The sequence below is a fragment of the Mesoplodon mirus genome (assembly GCF_964341445.2).
Source record: "Mesoplodon mirus genome assembly, chromosome: 5".
Taxonomy (NCBI): Eukaryota; Metazoa; Chordata; class Mammalia; order Artiodactyla; family Ziphiidae; genus Mesoplodon; species Mesoplodon mirus.
This window is the reverse complement of record NC_138980.1, coordinates 2,642,345-2,656,605: the sequence shown is the minus strand read 5'-3', so window position 1 is coordinate 2,656,605 and position 14,261 is coordinate 2,642,345. Positions and strand designations below refer to the sequence as shown.

Below are 14,261 nucleotides of genomic sequence, written 5' to 3'. Positions count from 1 at the left end.
TTTCTCCTCAGATTACTGTCCATCGATGGAAACCTCTGACTCTCTCTCAAGAATGTGTACAACTTTCCCCACATAGTCTCGTAGCAACTTCCATCAGACCTGGAGTTAGACACATGATCCAATTGTGCCATTTTAACTCTTTCACAAAACTTTCACTTTCCAAGCGTTTCTCGCCAGGACTTAGCTGTGGAAATGTCTTCTGCGTGTTCATTCTCTTACACCCCAATCTTACTCAACAATCGTACACAGCCTAATAATTTATCCATCGGATTTTCTGAGTGGATAATCACGTCACCAGCAAATTCTACCTTGAGTTTTCTAAACCCTTTGCCACTGATTTTATGCTCCTCCTGTCTTCACTCAGTGGCTACAGAGGCCCACGTGTATTCTCCCTCACATCAAAGATGTCCAGGGACACGTTAAGTGGGATGCCGCTCTGGTTGTTGCTGCTGTTGTTTTTGGAGAAATTTTATTTTAACGTTACAAAAAGAACACTTTTATACAGTATGATAAGAATTATATGGCAGGAACTGGTGCTCAGTTTTATCATACTATTTGCCTGGACTTGGGACGATCCAATTTCATCAACCATTTGATTCTCTACTCTTTCAGGGGACCATATCCTTGTGCATTCAGTGTCCTAATGCCAAGCTTTACATGTATTAACATTGCCAACATTCACGCCAACGTGCAATCCTGAACTATGACTCTCATCACTGATCTCCACCCCGTGGATGCATGGCTGAATGCCTTTTGCTAACATTTCATTTATGATTTTCACTGTGATATTCACAATATATACGTCTGGAATTTCATTCATCCTTCCTGCCTTTCTTCTGCGATTCTGGTATCCATCGATGTTATTTTCTGAACTTAAACAGACTTATGGAGCGCATCTCCTTCTTGTGTCTCTAAGACCATCTCCACAAGCATGGAATAACAGTTTTCCAGGATATTTTGTAGGCTCTACCAGAGAGCTACAAGGTAGTTCTTGGGGAGATTTTTCATTATTGGTCCCACTGATTGACAAGTCATAAAACTCTTTGAATTTTCTGCATCTTCTTGGGTCAGTTTTCATGCTGTTTTCCAGGATTTAGTCAAACTTCACAACTTTTCAATGCTTTTGTCTTACAACACTCTCTAATATTCTCCGAATGCCACATTTTACAGAAATGCCTGGTGGGATCTGGGATATCTATACACACCCATTACTCATCCTATGGTCGCATGGTCTCAAACAGCTATGGGTTGGCACCTAGGAGTCAACGTGGAATGGCAGACCACCCCTACTCAGCATTAACACTCTCTTCACAGAAGACGAGTAACCTGATTTCTTAGACTGCCCTATGTTCCAGCCACGAGGCAGAGACACTCACTAACCTTTAGAAAATGCAAGGAAATGAAAAGTGCTTTGCCAGTCAGAGTCTGCTGCTAGTACACTAACTCCTCATTAGCAAAGCAGACTGATGGGGCAGTAGCAACTTTTTCCTTTCCCTTCCTAAAGTCATCAGTATAACGCCACGGGGAATACTGACCTGCATCATCCAAACAGTTTGAAGACAAAGGCAAAATCCTATTGCATTTAAGAAGATCACCCTAAATAGCACAGGAGATTCTGTTCCAATCCTCCTTTCTTCTTCCCTTTGCAGGATCGTGACAACAAACTTGGGCCTATCTTCTGCTACCAACAGGCAACTGGAGCTTCGCTATCTAGGAAATTGAATGAACGGCATCCCAGAAACCTCAAACCTGATCATCCAGTGTTCACTCCTAAGATAATTCCAAGCGGGACTGGGTGGCCAACATCTCCACTACTCTGCGATCAACGAAATTGAAACCCCATCTGGCAACACGAGACCCAGCATGAGCCATGTGTTAGCTGTCAGGAAAGACGTACCATGGGAGGAAAGTGACATATCCCCAGGCCTGCCTGAGACCCCACGCATCAGGGAGAGCCAGGGTCCCGACACCAGGAACAAAGGGAAGGTTCTGGGCAGGTGCTAAGACACTGTGACTGGGCCTTACTGCATGGAAACATGTGGATACCAAAGGCCCCTCTTCCTTCCACGCCCACCCTCTCCATCCATTCTCCCCCGGGCAAAAATGGCTATAAACGTGGGACATGGAAGACTGGGAGGCCACAGGCACGTGAACACCCGTCTGTGGAGGTCGCAAGATAGTCCCTTCATCACCTCCAAATAGGCTAGCTTAGTATCCTCCTCCAGGACTGACCTGTGACATCCAGGTGGAAGGAGACCCTCTGGCCCCCGGCCTCGCAGCTGTACTCCCCGGCGTCTGACTTGCCCGCCTGCTGCACCACCAGCCGCCGCCCTCGGCCCGTGGCCTCCATGCGCACTTTCGAGCTCGAACTCAGCTTCTTTCCATCCTTGTACCACGTCACCTCCGTCTGGGCCTGGGCCACCTCGCAGCTCAGCGTGGCACTGGCCCCCGCCACGGCCTGCACTTCACTGCGTGCCGGCTGCTCCTTGGCAAACATCACCTTGGGCTCTGGGGACACGGAGGGATACACGGGTCAAAGACACCATCTCAGTCAACAAAGCAGCCCTGGGCAAAGGAGACCTGAGTGGGGAGCCATGGGCCAGGCGGGTGCGAGGCTTGCGGAGGTGGGGCGGGGGCCAAGCTGGAGACTTCTCCAGGCTCTGCACCAGCCGTGTGCCCTGAAGAAGTCCCCCTGTCTTTCACAGCGACAAGAAACACAAGTGATTCATTCTCCCCCAGGTGCCCGTGAGCTGGTCCAGGGGGTGAGGGTGGGGAGGGTGCACTTTTGGAAGAGACTTCTCCCCTGCTCATGGCATCTGCAGGTTCACACGCAAGTGTTCCCAAACCTTCCCAGATGGAGCCACAGTGTTCTCCATACACCTAAGCAGAGAACTTTGTACCGGCAGTCCATGGAAATCACTGAGGCTCGCTGCCCTGGCCTACACTTAGTATGGTCAACTTGTGGCGATCTAGGGGGAGTGCTGACACCTCCCCGTGACTTTCTTTTCCATTGTCTGAGGGATAAAGAAGCTGAGCACCTTTCCCCGTATGACTGGGGTCCCCATTACTCTTTTGTTCTTCCTGGTGACACTATTCAAATTTTTGCCCACTCACCAATAGTAGGCTCTCTCTTCTCTCCATTCATTTCTAGGCATTCTTTATGCATTGAAATACGAGAGAAGGACAGATTGCTAGCTTTCAAGGTTATTCCCAACTGTGGGACTCGCATTTTCACGGTGTGATCGAGTCCTATGATGAATCAGTGTTTTTCCCTTCAATAGTGTCACTAATGTCCATTTCAGCCCTTTGAGTTTGGAGCATTTGTGTTCCATTTAAGAAATCTTCCTTACCTTCGGTCTTTAAAGAAACCATGGCATCACCGGACTGTTTTTTGCTTTGTACCTTTTAAAACTGAGGTTTCTAACCCACCACGAGTCTACTTTTGTGTGTGGTGTGAATTGTCAGTACAGTTTAATATTTCCCTATGGGTAAGTGGTCCAAGCACTATTTATGAAGACAACATACTTCCTTGGCTTCTCAAAGAGACAGCACAGTAACAGACGAAATTGCGGCACAGGGGACGGGGCTGGGATGGGGGCAGAGGGGAGATTTGTCCGTGGTGCCCCAGGCAACCACTGCTGCAAGGAGCTTTTGCTGAACTCACTACTACGTTCCTCTGATGTAGTAAATATCGCCGCACTGGGATACCCTTATCTTGAAAACCGTATAGCCTCACAATAATTCTTGACAAGGCTCACAGAAAGGGCTCCCACCACGCTTCTGCAAACAAATAGCATAGTGGCTGCACCTTGCCTTTGGAATCTCCCTGCTATTCTACCATCCGACCACCCGAAACGCAGATTTGGTTCGATTTTCATTCTTAATCAACATCTTTGATTTTTCTCCTCAGATTACTGTCCATCGATGGAAACCTCTGACTCTCTCTCAAGAATGTGTACAACTTTCCCCACATAGTCTCGTAGCAACTTCCATCAGACCTGGAGTTAGACACATGATCCAATTGTGCCATTTTAACTCTTTCACAAAACTTTCACTTTCCAAGCGTTTCTCGCCAGGACTTAGCTGTGGAAATGTCTTCTGCGTGTTCATTCTCTTACACCCCAATCTTACTCAACAATCGTACACAGCCTAATAATTTATCCATCGGATTTTCTGAGTGGATAATCACGTCACCAGCAAATTCTACCTTGAGTTTTCTAAACCCTTTGCCACTGATTTTATGCTCCTCCTGTCTTCACTCAGTGGCTACAGAGGCCCACGTGTATTCTCCCTCACATCAAAGATGTCCAGGGACACGTTAAGTGGGATGCCGCTCTGGTTGTTGCTGCTGTTGTTTTTGGAGAAATTTTATTTTAACGTTACAAAAAGAACACTTTTATACAGTATGATAAGAATTATATGGCAGGAACTGGTGCTCAGTTTTATCATACTATTTGCCTGGACTTGGGACGATCCAATTTCATCAACCATTTGATTCTCTACTCTTTCAGGGGACCATATCCTTGTGCATTCAGTGTCCTAATGCCAAGCTTTACATGTATTAACATTGCCAACATTCACGCCAACGTGCAATCCTGAACTATGACTCTCATCACTGATCTCCACCCCGTGGATGCATGGCTGAATGCCTTTTGCTAACATTTCATTTATGATTTTCACTGTGATATTCACAATATATACGTCTGGAATTTCATTCATCCTTCCTGCCTTTCTTCTGCGATTCTGGTATCCATCGATGTTATTTTCTGAACTTAAACAGACTTATGGAGCGCATCTCCTTCTTGTGTCTCTAAGACCATCTCCACAAGCATGGAATAACAGTTTTCCAGGATATTTTGTAGGCTCTACCAGAGAGCTACAAGGTAGTTCTTGGGGAGATTTTTCATTATTGGTCCCACTGATTGACAAGTCATAAAACTCTTTGAATTTTCTGCATCTTCTTGGGTCAGTTTTCATGCTGTTTTCCAGGATTTAGTCAAACTTCACAACTTTTCAATGCTTTTGTCTTACAACACTCTCTAATATTCTCCGAATGCCACATTTTACAGAAATGCCTGGTGGGATCTGGGATATCTATACACACCCATTACTCATCCTATGGTCGCATGGTCTCAAACAGCTATGGGTTGGCACCTAGGAGTCAACGTGGAATGGCAGACCACCCCTACTCAGCATTAACACTCTCTTCACAGAAGACGAGTAACCTGATTTCTTAGACTGCCCTATGTTCCAGCCACGAGGCAGAGACACTCACTAACCTTTAGAAAATGCAAGGAAATGAAAAGTGCTTTGCCAGTCAGAGTCTGCTGCTAGTACACTAACTCCTCATTAGCAAAGCAGACTGATGGGGCAGTAGCAACTTTTTCCTTTCCCTTCCTAAAGTCATCAGTATAACGCCACGGGGAATACTGACCTGCATCATCCAAACAGTTTGAAGACAAAGGCAAAATCCTATTGCATTTAAGAAGATCACCCTAAATAGCACAGGAGATTCTGTTCCAATCCTCCTTTCTTCTTCCCTTTGCAGGATCGTGACAACAAACTTGGGCCTATCTTCTGCTACCAACAGGCAACTGGAGCTTCGCTATCTAGGAAATTGAATGAACGGCATCCCAGAAACCTCAAACCTGATCATCCAGTGTTCACTCCTAAGATAATTCCAAGCGGGACTGGGTGGCCAACATCTCCACTACTCTGCGATCAACGAAATTGAAACCCCATCTGGCAACACGAGACCCAGCATGAGCCATGTGTTAGCTGTCAGGAAAGACGTACCATGGGAGGAAAGTGACATATCCCCAGGCCTGCCTGAGACCCCACGCATCAGGGAGAGCCAGGGTCCCGACACCAGGAACAAAGGGAAGGTTCTGGGCAGGTGCTAAGACACTGTGACTGGGCCTTACTGCATGGAAACATGTGGATACCAAAGGCCCCTCTTCCTTCCACGCCCACCCTCTCCATCCATTCTCCCCCGGGCAAAAATGGCTATAAACGTGGGACATGGAAGACTGGGAGGCCACAGGCGCGTGAACACCCGTCTGTGGAGGTCGCAAGATAGTCCCTTCATCACCTCCAAATAGGCTAGCTTAGTATCCTCCTCCAGGACTGACCTGTGACATCCAGGTGGAAGGAGACCCTCTGGCCCCCGGCCTCGCAGCTGTACTCCCCGGCGTCTGACTTGCCCGCCTGCTGCACCACCAGCCGCCGCCCTCGGCCCGTGGCCTCCATGCGCACTTTCGAGCTCGAACTCAGCTTCTTTCCATCCTTGTACCACGTCACCTCCGTCTGGGCCTGGGCCACCTCGCAGCTCAGCGTGGCACTGGCCCCCGCCACGGCCTGCACTTCACTGCGTGCCGGCTGCTCCTTGGCAAACATCACCTTGGGCTCTGGGGACACGGAGGGATACACGGGTCAAAGACACCATCTCAGTCAACAAAGCAGCCCTGGGCAAAGGAGACCTGAGTGGGGAGCCATGGGCCAGGCGGGTGCGAGGCTTGCGGAGGTGGGGCGGGGGCCAAGCTGGAGACTTCTCCAGGCTCTGCACCAGCCGTGTGCCCTGAAGAAGTCCCCCTGTCTTTCACAGCGACAAGAAACACAAGTGATTCATTCTCCCCCAGGTGCCCGTGAGCTGGTCCAGGGGGTGAGGGTGGGGAGGGTGCACTTTTGGAAGAGACTTCTCCCCTGCTCATGGCATCTGCAGGTTCACACGCAAGTGTTCCCAAACCTTCCCAGATGGAGCCACAGTGTTCTCCATACACCTAAGCAGAGAACTTTGTACCGGCAGTCCATGGAAATCACTGAGGCTCGCTGCCCTGGCCTACACTTAGTATGGTCAACTTGTGGCGATCTAGGGGGAGTGCTGACACCTCCCCGTGACTTTCTTTTCCATTGTCTGAGGGATAAAGAAGCTGAGCACCTTTCCCCGTATGACTGGGGTCCCCATTACTCTTTTGTTCTTCCTGGTGACACTATTCAAATTTTTGCCCACTCACCAATAGTAGGCTCTCTCTTCTCTCCATTCATTTCTAGGCATTCTTTATGCATTGAAATACGAGAGAAGGACAGATTGCTAGCTTTCAAGGTTATTCCCAACTGTGGGACTCGCATTTTCACGGTGTGATCGAGTCCTATGATGAATCAGTGTTTTTCCCTTCAATAGTGTCACTAATGTCCATTTCAGCCCTTTGAGTTTGGAGCATTTGTGTTCCATTTAAGAAATCTTCCTTACCTTCGGTCTTTAAAGAAACCATGGCATCACCGGACTGTTTTTTGCTTTGTACCTTTTAAAACTGAGGTTTCTAACCCACCACGAGTCTACTTTTGTGTGTGGTGTGAATTGTCAGTACAGTTTAATATTTCCCTATGGGTAAGTGGTCCAAGCACTATTTATGAAGACAACATACTTCCTTGGCTTCTCAAAGAGACAGCACAGTAACAGACGAAATTGCGGCACAGGGGACGGGGCTGGGATGGGGGCAGAGGGGAGATTTGTCCGTGGTGCCCCAGGCAACCACTGCTGCAAGGAGCTTTTGCTGAACTCACTACTACGTTCCTCTGATGTAGTAAATATCGCCGCACTGGGATACCCTTATCTTGAAAACCGTATAGCCTCACAATAATTCTTGACAAGGCTCACAGAAAGGGCTCCCACCACGCTTCTGCAAACAAATAGCATAGTGGCTGCACCTTGCCTTTGGAATCTCCCTGCTATTCTACCATCCGACCACCCGAAACGCAGATTTGGTTCGATTTTCATTCTTAATCAACATCTTTGATTTTTCTCCTCAGATTACTGTCCATCGATGGAAACCTCTGACTCTCTCTCAAGAATGTGTACAACTTTCCCCACATAGTCTCGTAGCAACTTCCATCAGACCTGGAGTTAGACACATGATCCAATTGTGCCATTTTAACTCTTTCACAAAACTTTCACTTTCCAAGCGTTTCTCGCCAGGACTTAGCTGTGGAAATGTCTTCTGCGTGTTCATTCTCTTACACCCCAATCTTACTCAACAATCGTACACAGCCTAATAATTTATCCATCGGATTTTCTGAGTGGATAATCACGTCACCAGCAAATTCTACCTTGAGTTTTCTAAACCCTTTGCCACTGATTTTATGCTCCTCCTGTCTTCACTCAGTGGCTACAGAGGCCCACGTGTATTCTCCCTCACATCAAAGATGTCCAGGGACACGTTAAGTGGGATGCCGCTCTGGTTGTTGCTGCTGTTGTTTTTGGAGAAATTTTATTTTAACGTTACAAAAAGAACACTTTTATACAGTATGATAAGAATTATATGGCAGGAACTGGTGCTCAGTTTTATCATACTATTTGCCTGGACTTGGGACGATCCAATTTCATCAACCATTTGATTCTCTACTCTTTCAGGGGACCATATCCTTGTGCATTCAGTGTCCTAATGCCAAGCTTTACATGTATTAACATTGCCAACATTCACGCCAACGTGCAATCCTGAACTATGACTCTCATCACTGATCTCCACCCCGTGGATGCATGGCTGAATGCCTTTTGCTAACATTTCATTTATGATTTTCACTGTGATATTCACAATATATACGTCTGGAATTTCATTCATCCTTCCTGCCTTTCTTCTGCGATTCTGGTATCCATCGATGTTATTTTCTGAACTTAAACAGACTTATGGAGCGCATCTCCTTCTTGTGTCTCTAAGACCATCTCCACAAGCATGGAATAACAGTTTTCCAGGATATTTTGTAGGCTCTACCAGAGAGCTACAAGGTAGTTCTTGGGGAGATTTTTCATTATTGGTCCCACTGATTGACAAGTCATAAAACTCTTTGAATTTTCTGCATCTTCTTGGGTCAGTTTTCATGCTGTTTTCCAGGATTTAGTCAAACTTCACAACTTTTCAATGCTTTTGTCTTACAACACTCTCTAATATTCTCCGAATGCCACATTTTACAGAAATGCCTGGTGGGATCTGGGATATCTATACACACCCATTACTCATCCTATGGTCGCATGGTCTCAAACAGCTATGGGTTGGCACCTAGGAGTCAACGTGGAATGGCAGACCACCCCTACTCAGCATTAACACTCTCTTCACAGAAGACGAGTAACCTGATTTCTTAGACTGCCCTATGTTCCAGCCACGAGGCAGAGACACTCACTAACCTTTAGAAAATGCAAGGAAATGAAAAGTGCTTTGCCAGTCAGAGTCTGCTGCTAGTACACTAACTCCTCATTAGCAAAGCAGACTGATGGGGCAGTAGCAACTTTTTCCTTTCCCTTCCTAAAGTCATCAGTATAACGCCACGGGGAATACTGACCTGCATCATCCAAACAGTTTGAAGACAAAGGCAAAATCCTATTGCATTTAAGAAGATCACCCTAAATAGCACAGGAGATTCTGTTCCAATCCTCCTTTCTTCTTCCCTTTGCAGGATCGTGACAACAAACTTGGGCCTATCTTCTGCTACCAACAGGCAACTGGAGCTTCGCTATCTAGGAAATTGAATGAACGGCATCCCAGAAACCTCAAACCTGATCATCCAGTGTTCACTCCTAAGATAATTCCAAGCGGGACTGGGTGGCCAACATCTCCACTACTCTGCGATCAACGAAATTGAAACCCCATCTGGCAACACGAGACCCAGCATGAGCCATGTGTTAGCTGTCAGGAAAGACGTACCATGGGAGGAAAGTGACATATCCCCAGGCCTGCCTGAGACCCCACGCATCAGGGAGAGCCAGGGTCCCGACACCAGGAACAAAGGGAAGGTTCTGGGCAGGTGCTAAGACACTGTGACTGGGCCTTACTGCATGGAAACATGTGGATACCAAAGGCCCCTCTTCCTTCCACGCCCACCCTCTCCATCCATTCTCCCCCGGGCAAAAATGGCTATAAACGTGGGACATGGAAGACTGGGAGGCCACAGGCGCGTGAACACCCGTCTGTGGAGGTCGCAAGATAGTCCCCTCATCACCTCCAAATAGGCTAGCTTAGTATCCTCCTCCAGGACTGACCTGTGACATCCAGGTGGAAGGAGACCCTCTGGCCCCCGGCCTCGCAGCTGTACTCCCCGGCGTCTGACTTGCCCGCCTGCTGCACCACCAGCCGCCGCCCTCGGCCCGTGGCCTCCACACGCACTTTCGAGCTCGAACTCAGCTTCTTTCCATCCTTGTACCACGTCACCTCCGTCTGGGCCTGGGCCACCTCGCAGCTCAGCGTGGCACTGGCCCCCGCCACGGCCTGCACTTCACTGCGTGCCGGCTGCTCCTTGGCAAACACCTCCTTGGGCTCTGGGGATAGGGAGGGATACACGGGTCAAAGACACCATCTCAGTCAACAAAGCAGCCCTGGGCAAAGAGACCTGAGTGGGGAGCCATGGGCCAGGCGGGTGCGAGGCTTGCGGAGGTGGGGCGGGGGCCAAGCTGGAGACTTCCCCAGGCTCTGCACCAGCCGTGTGCCCTGCAGAAGTCCCCTTGCCTTTCTCAGCGACAAGTAACCCAAGTGATGCATAATCCCTCGGGTCCGCATGAGCAGGTCCGCGGGGTGGGGTGGTAAGAGTTGGGTGCACTTTTGGAAGAGACTTCTCCCATCCTCATGGCATCTGTGGGTTCACACGCAAGTGTTCCCAAACCTTCCCAGATGGAGCCACAGTGTTCTCCATACGCCTAAGCAGGGAACTTTGTACCGACAGTCCATGGAAATCACTGAGGCTCGCTGCCCTGGCCTACACTTAGTATGGTCAACTTGTGGCGATCTAGGGGGAGTGCTGACACCTCCCCGTGACTTTCTTTTCCATTGTCTGAGGAATAAAGAAGCTGAGCACCTCTTCCCATATGACTGGGATCCCCATTACTCTTTTGTTCTTCCTGGTGACACTATTCAAACTTCTGCCCACTACACATAGTAGGCTCTCTCTTCTCTCCATTCATTTCTAGGCATTCTTTATGCATTGAAATATGAGAGAAGGACAGATTGCTAGCTTTCAAGGTTATTCCCAACTGTGGGACTCACATTTTCACGGTGTGATCGAGTCCTCTGATGAATCAAGATTTTACCTTCAATAGTATTACCAATGTCCATTTCAGCCCTTTGAGTTTGGAGCATTTGTGTTCTATTTAAGAAATCTTCCCTTACCTTCGGTCTTTAAAGAATCCACTGTATCACCGGCCTGTTTTTTGGTTTGTACCTTTTAACACAGAGCTTTCTAACCCACCAAGAGTGTACTTTTGTGTGTGGTGTGAATTGTCAGGACACTTTAATATTTCCCTATGGGTAAGTGGTCCAAGCACTATTTATGAAGACAACATACGTCCACGGCTTCTCGAACAGACAGAACAGTATCAGATGAAATTGTGGTGGTGGGGAGGGGGCTAGGAGGGGGGCGGAGGGGGGATATGTCCGTGGTGGTGAAGGAAACCACTGCTGCAAGGAGGTCTTTCTGACCTCACTACTACGTTCCTCTGATGCAGTAAATATCACCGCACTGGGATCCCCTTATCTTGAAAACTATATAGCCTCACGATAATTCTTCACAAGGCTCACAGGAAGTGCTCCCACCACGCTTCTGCAAACAAATAGCATAGTGGCTGCACCTTGCCTTTGGAATCTCCCTGCTATTCTACCATCCGACCACCTGAAATGCAGATTTGGTTCGATTTTCCTTCTTAATCAACATCTTTCTTTTTTTCTCCTCAGATTACTGTCCATCGATGGAAACCTCTGACTCTCTCAAAAATGTGTCCTAATTTCCCCACATAGTCTCGTAACAACTTTTTTCAGACCTGGAAGTAGAAACATGATACAATTGTGCCATTTTTACTCTTTCACAAAAGTTTCACTTTCCAAGCGTTTCTCGCCAGGAGTTAGCTGTGGAAATGTCTTCTGCGTGTTCATTCTCTTACACCCCAATCTTACTCAACAATCGTACACAGCCTAATAATTTTTTCATCGGATTGTCTGAGTGGATAATCACATCACCAGCAAATTCTACCTTGAGTTTTTCTAAACCCTTTGCCACTGATTTTATGCTCCTCCTGTCTTCACTCAGTGGCTACAGAGGCCCACGTGTATTCTCCCTCACATCAAAGATGTCCAGGGACACGTTAAGGGGGATGCCGCTCTGGTTGTTGCTGCTGTTGTTTTTGGAGAAATTTTATTTTAATGTTACAAAAAGAACACTTTTATACAGTATGATAAGGGTTTTATGGCAGGAACTGGTGCTCAGTTTTATCATACTATTTGCCTGGATTTGGGACGATCAAATTTCATCAACCATTTGATTCTCTACTCGTTCAGAGGACCACAGCCTTTTTCATTCAATCTCTTAAAGCCAAGCTGTATATCTATTAACATTGTCAACATTCAGGCCAACGTGCAATCCTGAACTATGACTCTCATCACTGATCTCCACCACGTGGATGCATGGCTGAATGCCTTTTGCTAACATTTCATTTATGATTTTCGCTGTGATATTCACAATATATACGTCTGGAATTTCATTCATCCTTCCTGCCTTTCTTCTGCGATTCTGGTATCCTTCGATGTTATTTTCTGAACTTAAACAGACTTATGGAGTGCATCTCCTTCTTGTGTCTCTAAGACCATCTCCACAAGCATGGAATAACAGTTTTCCAGGATATTTTGTAGACTCTACCAGAGAGCTACGAGGTAGTTCTTGGGGAGATTTTTCATTATTGGTCCCACTGATTGACAAGTCATACAACTCTTTGAATTTTCTGCATCTTCTTGGGTCAGTTTTCATGCTGTTTTCCAGGATTTAGTCAAACTTCACAACTTTTCAAAGCTTTTATCTTACAACACTCTCTAATATTCTCCGAATGCCACATTTTACAGAAATGCCTGGTGGGATCTGGGATATCTATACACACCCATAAATCATCCTATGCTCGCACGGTCTCAGACAGTGATGGGTTGGCACCTAGGAGTCAATGTGGAATGGCATCCCACCCCTACTCAGCATTAAGACTCTCTTCACAGAGGACGAGTAACCTGATTTCTTAGACTGCCCTATGTTCCAGCCACGAGGCAGAGACACTCACTAACCTTTAGGAAAATGCAACGAAATAAAGAGTGCTTTGCCCATCAGAGTCTGCTGCTAGTACACTAACTCCTCATTAGCAAAGCAGACTGATGGGGCAGTAGCGACTTTTTCCTTTCCCTTCCTAAAGTCATCAATATAACGCCACGGCAAATACGGACCCACAGCATCCCGTTGGAAGACAAAGGCAAATCCTATTGCATTTAAGAAGATCACCCTAAATAGCACAGGTGACTCTGTTCCAATCCTCCTTTCTTTCTCCCTTTGCAAGATCGGACAACAAAACTTGGCCTATCTTCTGCTACCTAAAGGCAACCGGAGCTTCCGTATTCAGGAAATTGAATGAAGGGCGTCCCAGAAGCCTCAAATCTGATCATCCAGTGTTCACTCCTAAGATAATTCCAAGAGGGACTGGGTGGCCAACATCTCCACTAATCCACGATCAATGAAATTGAAACCCCATCTGGCAACACGAGACCCGCCATGAGCCATGTGTTATGTGTCAGCAAAGACGTACCATGGGAGGAAATTCACGTATCCCCAGGCCTACCTCAGACCCCACGCACCAGGGAGAACCAGGGTCCCGATACCACGAACAACAGGAAGGCTCTGGGCAGGTGCTAAGACACTGTGACTGGGCCTTACCGCATGGAAACAGGTGGATACAAATGGCCCCTCTTCCTTCCACATCCACCCTCTCCATCCATCTTCCCTTGGGCAAAAATGGCTATAAACGTGACACGTGGAAGACTGGGAGGCTACAGGTGATTGAACACCCGTTTGTGGAGGCCGCGAGACAGTCCCCTCATCACCTCCATATAGGCTAGCTTAGTATCCTCCTCCAGGACTGACCTGTGACATCCAGGTGGAAGGAGACCCTCTGGCCCCCAGCCTCGCAGCTGTACTCCCCGGCGTCTGCCTTGCCCGCCTGCTGCACCACCAGCCGCCGCCCTCGGCCCGTGGCCTCCACACGCACTTTCGAGCTCGAACTCAGCTTCTTTCCATCCTTGTACCATGTCACCTCCGTCTGGGCCTGGGCCACCTCACAGCTCAGCGTGGCACTGGCCCCCGCCACGGCCTGCACTTCACTGTGTGCCGGCTGCTCCTTGGCAAACACCTCCTTGGGCTCTGGGGATAGGGAGGGATACACGGGTCAAAGACACCATCTCAGTCAGCAAAGCAGCCTC

The 14,261-nt window shown here is 47.8% G+C and overlaps 1 protein-coding gene across 1 annotated transcript in view; it reads right to left on the bottom strand.

Moving 5' to 3' along the window:
* Positions 1 to 14,261, bottom strand: part of OBSCN (obscurin, cytoskeletal calmodulin and titin-interacting RhoGEF) — a 136,616-nt gene that overhangs the window by 101,282 nt on the left and 21,073 nt on the right. Inside the window, exons 10-13 of the mRNA XM_082621777.1 lie at positions 13,927 to 14,202; positions 10,031 to 10,306; positions 6,132 to 6,407; positions 2,233 to 2,508 (exon numbers count right to left, since the gene is read on the bottom strand). Of these exons, the coding sequence (XP_082477903.1) occupies positions 2,233 to 2,508; positions 6,132 to 6,407; positions 10,031 to 10,306; positions 13,927 to 14,202 (1,104 nt within the window). The remainder of the gene's footprint in view (positions 1 to 2,232; positions 2,509 to 6,131; positions 6,408 to 10,030; positions 10,307 to 13,926; positions 14,203 to 14,261) is intronic.